Source organism: Anopheles aquasalis, chromosome 3 (assembly GCF_943734665.1).
Source record: "Anopheles aquasalis chromosome 3, idAnoAquaMG_Q_19, whole genome shotgun sequence".
Lineage (NCBI taxonomy): Eukaryota > Metazoa > Arthropoda > Insecta > Diptera > Culicidae > Anopheles > Anopheles aquasalis.
The window spans coordinates 46,881,564-46,889,063 of record NC_064878.1 but is presented as its reverse complement, the minus strand read 5'-3'; the positions used below and the strand labels follow the sequence as shown (position 1 = coordinate 46,889,063).

The 7,500-nt window shown below is 53.4% G+C and overlaps 2 protein-coding genes across 2 annotated transcripts in view; one reads left to right on the top strand and one right to left on the bottom strand.

The window, feature by feature from the left end:
- LOC126578818 (la-related protein 1) overlaps positions 1-3,813 on the bottom strand; it is a 10,757-nt gene extending 6,944 nt beyond the window's left edge. The window contains exons 1-5 of the mRNA XM_050241742.1: positions 3,745-3,813; positions 2,098-3,587; positions 1,289-1,529; positions 1,071-1,195; positions 1-922 (exon numbers count right to left, since the gene is read on the bottom strand). The exon at positions 1-922 is cut by the window's left edge and continues 427 nt beyond it. Of these exons, the coding sequence (XP_050097699.1) occupies positions 1-922; positions 1,071-1,195; positions 1,289-1,529; positions 2,098-3,213 (2,404 nt within the window). The 5' untranslated portion in view covers positions 3,214-3,587; positions 3,745-3,813. The remainder of the gene's footprint in view (positions 923-1,070; positions 1,196-1,288; positions 1,530-2,097; positions 3,588-3,744) is intronic.
- Positions 3,814-5,537: 1,724 nt separating this feature from the next.
- LOC126577791 (zinc finger FYVE domain-containing protein 26 homolog) overlaps positions 5,538-7,500 on the top strand; it is a 7,942-nt gene continuing 5,979 nt past the window's right edge. Inside the window, exons 1-2 of the mRNA XM_050239725.1 lie at positions 5,538-5,899; positions 5,973-7,500. The exon at positions 5,973-7,500 is cut by the window's right edge and continues 4,562 nt beyond it. Coding sequence (XP_050095682.1) covers positions 5,840-5,899; positions 5,973-7,500 — 1,588 coding nt within the window. The 5' untranslated portion in view covers positions 5,538-5,839. The remainder of the gene's footprint in view (positions 5,900-5,972) is intronic.

Here is a 7,500-nt window from a genome sequence, read left to right as displayed (position 1 = left end):
GTTGCTGCGATGACGGCTGCTGTGGCTGCTGCTGCTGTTGCTGCGGTTGTTGCAGCGGTTGTTGCTGCGCTTGTTGCTGCTGCTGCTGCTGATTTTGCGCCTGGTGCTGTTGGGCCTGTGGTGGCTGCTGATGCGTACTGTTCGCTTCCTGGTGCCATCCAGCGCCACCTTCATCATAATCATCGTAACGGCGACGGCGTGGTGTGCGTTCTCTTCGGGCTCGCGATTTCGGTAATTCAATCTCCAGCGGAACCCACTTCTGTTTTGGCCCCTTACGATTGCCGGCTCCTCCGGCGGCGCCTCCATTCATCTCTTCACCGGTAACTCCTCCTCTGGCACTTTGAGGACGAGTGGCAGAATGAGCCGTCAGTGTAGCACTTGTTTCGTTATCTGCTCCAGCTCCCTTGGCCGGATTATCACTTCCAGTCGGTGCTGCGGCGACAACAGTAGCACCACCAGCAGCGTTGCGTGCAGTCTTTGATGAAGCTTCACCCGAAGCGGCGTTTGTCGTCTTCCCGGCAACCTCGGTAACTGCCGATGCACCAGCGGCCACCGTGTCACCGGTTTTTATTGCATTTTTCATAATGGCATTGGTTGATGATGATTTTGACGAAGCAGCAGCAGTCGATACACTTCCACTATCATCTGTTGCCACTGGTTCACTCTTCGCTTGCTTTTTCGGCGAATGTGGCAGCGCTACTGATGAGGACGATGGAGGTGCTGTTGCAGTACCAGTCGCACCACCGCCAACATCGACTGACAATTTCTGCGAGCCTCCACTTGAGCTAGCTGCTACGGTCGACGATATCACCTTCGATGGTGGCGCCGCCGTTGACTCGTTACCCTTTTTCGTACCCTCGTTAGCCGTTCTCTTCTCCCCGAGCGATGGCCATTCGCGGCTATTGGTCGTGAAATCCGTGGACTGTTGTGTGACGGTCGTTGTTCACGTCAGAGAGGCAGGCAGAGGAAGAAAAAACCACAACAAATAAACAAATTATTTTATTATAATCCTATTTGTCGTTTAGTGGTAGTGGCAGCAAATGACCAATCCACCGGCTGCACAACATTACCTTTGCGTTGGATTTTTTTTTCTCGGATCGACTGCCACCAGTCGAGGTGGCAGCACCTACCGTAGGAGTAACCGACGGTTTACTGTTGTTCGGGACGATAACTACGTTTTTGTTGTTACCATTTCCTGTTCAAATGAAAGCACAGTTACAGTGAATATGTTAATGCCGGGAAAGGGGGCGAAAAGACGAAGAAGGCGTTTGCACGATTTGAATTTTACCTGAAGCACCTTTGCTGTGGTTCTTGATCTTTTCGTGGGTATTGGGCTGCACAGCACCCATTTTTTCTTCGCCTGCCACTGCAGGACTACCGCCGCTTGCTGTAGATGGCGGTACAGTAGACCCGGCCGCTACCGAACTGGTACCCGAAGATGATGGAGGCTTAACGTTCAATTGGTTTGACTTGACTTGAGAAAGTATCTCGGTCAGGGGAATAGGCGCTGGTTCCACAGTGGGAGTTACCTAATTTAAGCACATCAAGAGAGAGCATATCACCGGAATGAAATTAGCGTGTAAAACCATCCTTCCTTTCTGTGCTTATTACGATAATAAATATTGTTCAGTGATCTATGGGATGATAAAACGAAATTTAAGGCGGCGTATGCCTAACTACCTGGGCTTTTTAGTAAAAAAAAAACACAAAACTTTGAAGGAAATACTGTTCCTTTTTTCATCTGCCAGGCAAATGTTTGGTTCGATTTGACGAAACAATGCCCGACAAGTGGATACATCCTATCGGAGCAAAAAGGTAATAATCTGACACAGCAAGACCGATTTGCAGGATTCCTTGAGCCGATTTTAAGGCAATTTTCTTAGCTTTGACAGTATGTAAAACTCATAACTTGCCAAGCAATGTGCGATGAGATAATCAGACACGTTTTTAATGATCAGGCAAAATGATCTCACTTCTAAGTGGATGGATTTTGTACTTTTCACAGAAACCATCTCCCAGTAAAACCGTCAAAGAGTAACATGCCTTCACCCCTAATAATGTAAGTCTGTTTACAAAACATTCATACCCCCTCCTTACCTTCCATGCGTTCACTTTGGGCAGTGGTGCTTCGACAAACTTCTTCGCTTCCTCCTTTCCACGTTCCTCCTCATCCGAAGGCGTTCCGGAGGTCCCGGAGGCAGCCCCCGCCGTACCGCTGCCAACCGGCAACTGTTGATGCTTGTTGCTGTTGCCATTGTTCTCCGAGCTCTCAGAGGCTACTTTGTCATCCTTAACCGCATCACCAGCGTTTCCATGGGCACGGCTTCGGTCACTGGATTTGCGTTTACTATCCTTCTTGTAGGGGCCACCACTGCCGTTGCCACCATTACCACCCGAGGAAGGATGATGCTGTGGATGCTGGTGTGCTCCACCATCGGCCACTCGATCGATCCCCTTTCCTGCTTTACCATGGGGCTGCTGCTGCTGTTGTTGTTGATGTTGTCCGGCCGACGGTGGACCTCTTCGACCAGCACCACCTCCACCTCTCCCGTTGCCTCCTGGTCCTGCAGTACCGACAGAGGAAGCCTTTTCTCCGGCCACCGGTCTACCGTTACCTCCACCAGTGGTTGCAGTTGCAGTGCTCGTTGCAGCACCACCAGCAGCAGCGGCGGCGGCGGCGGCCGCGGCAGCTGCCGCTTTCGCTTTTCTGTCTCGCTTGTGATGCGAAACGACCGGCACGAAGTTAGCATCATCTTCGTCCAGCTCGTCGGTTGTTCTACCTTCTGGAGCGTCCGGTGCGTTGCTGTGTGGTGTTGTTGTTGCTGTTTCTCGTGCCCCATCACCGCCACCGCCGGCCGGCGAAGTCGTCACCGTTACGCTGACCATGGGGTCCTTGGTCGTAGTAGCGGCAGCAGCAGCAGAAGCAGTCCCGCCGCTGCCGCAACCGACACTGCTGCTGGGCGCTGCTTTACTTTTACCGACGTTTCGGGCAGTGGGCACCGCCGGTTGCCCGCCTTCACTGCCAATGTTTTCCTTGTTATCGGTGGTAGTCTGTTGATTGGGCGATTCCTTGCTCTGCTCTGCCTTCAGGTTCAGCAGCACATTGGCATAGGAAGAGCTGGACGAGTTGTTGTTGTTGTTGTTGTTGTTACCGGTGTTACTGCTACTGCTGGTGCTGCTGGTGCCGTCAGACACCTGTGAAGAAGCCATCATTGCTGCTACAGCTGGTGTACCGTCGGAGGGGGGCAATGAGTTTTCGGGCAGCAGAGTGGTGATCTGCAACCCGTGGCAGGGTTACCTCTATCTGCTGCTGCTGCTGCTGGTGTTGCTCCGTTGTCGAAGGCCTTGTTGCCTCATACAGTCCACAGGCGAGGTTGAGTCTGGTTGGATGTGTCGCTTCCTTCCGTTCCGTCCTTATCACAACACGGCGGCGGCCACACTCGGATCACTCGCACACATACACACAAACACGCACACAAACATTCACGCGCACTCTCCCGGAACACCGCCTATTGCGATTTCCGCACGCCGCCGACGAGCAGCAGTCTACTTTTCGCGTCTACTCCTCCTCTGCTTAACACGCTGACCTGCACACAAAAAAAAAGGATCAGAGAAACCGAGAGAATGAAAAAAAACGAGTCAGCCACACACCGAAATCGAAGCAACCTTGACACTCGCGTTCGTCGTTTCCGGTTGCCCCGTGGGTTTTCACCGCGACAAAAAGATAAATATATAAATATTCACCGGTCACCTGGCCGGCACACGGTACGCGCCCGGTGTCCCGGACAGGTTCCGTTTCCGCTCAATAAGGACCTCTACCGTGTCCTCCCGCCACCGTCTTGCCACCGGTTTTGCCTCGGAGACACGTGCTGGCGCTGCTGTCAAAACGGTCGTTCGTCGAAAATTTGGCAGAATGACAACGCGACGGACACGACACGGACGGGCGAAGAGAGGAGAGGACGACGAGCCAACGAGTCCCACACCGCACGCACTACACCGCGAACCGAGAGCACACCACACACACACACACACACACGCACGCACGCACGCACGCACGCACGCACCAACACCAGGGCAGCTCGGTTTTCGTATCAGAATTCGAAAGCACACATTTTTCGACTTTATTTTGAGCGCCGCAATCAACACACGCGCACACCCCGCGCTTCCACGCGGGCCACGCAAAGAAAGGTGAAGAATGGGAGGCAGCAGCAGCGAGAAGAAGCATAAAAATCGAAACGTAATGAAACCGGACGGACGGACGAACGGGCGGGCGACGGTTGGAAGGACAAAAAAAAAAGAAAACGGTTCTCTCAGGCGACCGCTCCGATGCGGAGTTTCAGCAGGATCGACGTTGTCGTCGTCGTTTGGGCGGCTCAAAACTTTATGTCCAAATATTGATATTGTGCGCTTCGGAAAAAAGAATCATCTATCCGGAGTGCTTCTGTCGCCGCCGCAACTGCCACCATGCTACGTGATGACATAATTACCATACAGCAGCAGTAATAGCCAATCGCCCGACCAACATCAATTCTCCTCCTTATCCTTCCTCACCCTCCCTTTCCTTTCCTGTCCGTGTCCTGGCCGCGGTCGGACCAAGGGCTCTGTGTGACGGGGGGTTCCGCTGCCAGTTCTATTTTCTTCTTCGTCCTTCGAGCGAGCTGCTGCTGCTGCTGCTGCGACGAGCACCGTGCGGCGCTGCACGTGTGTGACGTTTCTGTTGGCGAACCGCGGACACCGCGGACACCGGACACCCCACAAACCCGTTGTCACAGAACACGCACTTCACGCCGGGGAACCGCACACCTTCACCTTCCCTCGGTCCTAGAGACTGGGTCCTGACAGGAACGCAGGACACTTTGCAACGACTTCAACGGCGGACCACCTTCCGTTCCGTTTTTCACGTGTCTCCGGTGCTGTCTCCCCCGGTGCCTATGCTTCTGTCACTTTGCTGCTACTCCTGTCTCGCTCGCTCCCATTCGCCACCAGCACAGCAACACAGCCTACTTGCCTCTCGTTCTAGCCGTCTCGGGTTCTTCCGCACACACTTTTCCTCCGCGCGTCCCAAGAAAATCCTTAACCGCCGCTGTCGCCACTGCCACCGCCACCACCACCACTGTCCTCACGCGTGCCACTCGATTCGAGGTGGAAAAGTGCGCACCGCACACCGGACCGAGAAAACCCCCGGAGCCACCAGCCGCCTGAGCACACGATTCGATTCGGGCGATTCGGGCCTGTACTTGCCTGCCAACCGGGAGGGAGGGCTAAGCCGATGCACGGTATTCCATAGCGATCGCGAGCCTAGACGCGAGCGGATTGCCGTTCCGGATTTGCTTTGGTTGCAGCACACGAGATTTAACGCCAATTAATGAATATTTTGTTTCCCCCCGAGAAAACCACGTTTTCGTGAGGAGCGAGCCCGATGACTTTTTTTAAGGTTAGAGACTGTCAAATAACTGAGCTACTTTGAGCAAAAGTGGCCCCGGAAGCAGCTGCGCGGTGTGTGCCGAGTTGATAAGCGACGGGTACGCACCAAATAGCCTTTCGAAATAATAAAGAAAATTATTAACCATTTTTTTTCGGCCAAATCCAAGCATGTGATTAAAAAGTGGTTGCAAAACGTTCATTCAAACAAAGCAGAAGACGGAGCGCAACAGTCAAAACATTTTTCCATTCGTCGCGTGGAGGAGGCGTAAACGGCGGGGCCGCCCCCAGTGATTCGTCCGGCAGATTGTTGTTGTTGATTTGGACCACACGATCAGCTGTTTCCTAAACGCCTCCGAACCCCGAAGTTGTGCCGTGGCCCTCCCGTTTAGTGTGATGTGAACTCTCGGTGGGTGAGATGGAAAACTTCAACGAATACTGGGAGCTGCTAGCTGATAAGCGTGATTCGATTGCCAAAGTAGATCGCGTTGTTCCGTTTTCGTGCGTACGGCGTAATATTGATTGCGTTTTTGTTCCCTTCGCCCACGCAGGAAATTATCGCCTACTACAAAACGCTAGATGATCGTGAGGATGGAACCGAGCTGTCGGAAGCTTGTCGTGCGTTTTTGCAGAAAAATCTGCTAGTCAATCCCTACCCTTCCTGCCAGCTGCTAAAGCTGCTCGCTGCTTCACGGATTTCCGGTAAAAATGCTTCAATCTACGAAATCGCGACGGCTGCGGTGCTGGACGCATTTAGTGAGGATCTGGCCGCCACCAAACGCTACAGCATCCTCGCCAATGGGCTCGTATCGATGAAAGCGATCAACGGACTAAAAATGCGCATCACCGATGCCCTAGATAGGCAACAGATCGACCTGCAGGTGCTCGTGCTGGCCGTATTTTCCCGGCGCAGTTTCAAATTGCTGCTACACTTGCTCCCCGAGCTGTCCGGGATGCTGAACCAGCAGCACACGGCCGATGCGATCGAGGGAAAGCAACATTTCCTGCACCGTTTACTGGCAGAGCAGGAACAGGGCTTGAGTTTGCACCAGCACCGAAGCTACTTGCACTTTGTGCGCCAAGTTGTGGAAGCTAATAGGACCACCGGGGGCGCATCCTTTGCCGCATCAGATGAATCTTTTGAACCCGTCGTAAAACCCTCCGACATCGAACGAATGTATCTTTTAGCGTACCAACTCGAGCTGAAGCGCTGTGCGATGCTGCAACGTGCCTTGACCATCGACGAGGAGCGTCTACCAGTGGCCGAATATTCGCAGCATACCTCCGTCCTCGCACTGCTAGTGAAAGGCCAGATAAACGTACTGGACTACGAATTCCCGGCACTGAGTGATGTGATTGTTATGAACCATATGATGCTCGAAGAAATAGAAGCATCGCGGGCTCAACAGCCACGCGAAAATGTCGAATCCATGATCGCGCTACATGTGCAGACGATCATTGTGCTGTACAAAGCGATAGAAACGTCACAAACGGTACCGAACGGTAGCGAGCAGCAGCAGCACAGTAGCAACATGATCGAAGGGCAGTTGAAAAGTTTACTCAAGGAAGCCGATCTACCGACCTTCCTCGATATCATAGAGTCCATCCTCACGCTGCTGTTTGTCCGGAGCGATACCATGGCCCCCGCCACGGCTCTCGGCGATCGTAAGCACTTCCTGTGCAGCTTTGCGCTGCTCAACATGATCGCCTCTTGCGTGAAAACGATCATGATAACGCGTAAGCACTCGGAAGCGAGCGATAAGCTTTGTCATCGTTTTCAGAAGCTGTTCGAGCTGGTCAACGACATGTGCTGGCGCTTATCGCTGTTTGTCGATACGACGGCAGTGCCTACACGGAAGCAACCCGCGGCGAACGCTCTGATTCAACTTACCGTCCCACCACCCATACCGACGACCATGACTCATGCCACGCAATCCATGAGCGAATCGGGAACGCTCGCGAGCGGAAGAGGCGGAACGATGCTCTACCGGAGCGTGGAATCGATGACGATCAGTGCGGACGGTGCCCCGTCCGGTACCTACCACAAACGTACCACACACTACGGAACACTTCCCCGGC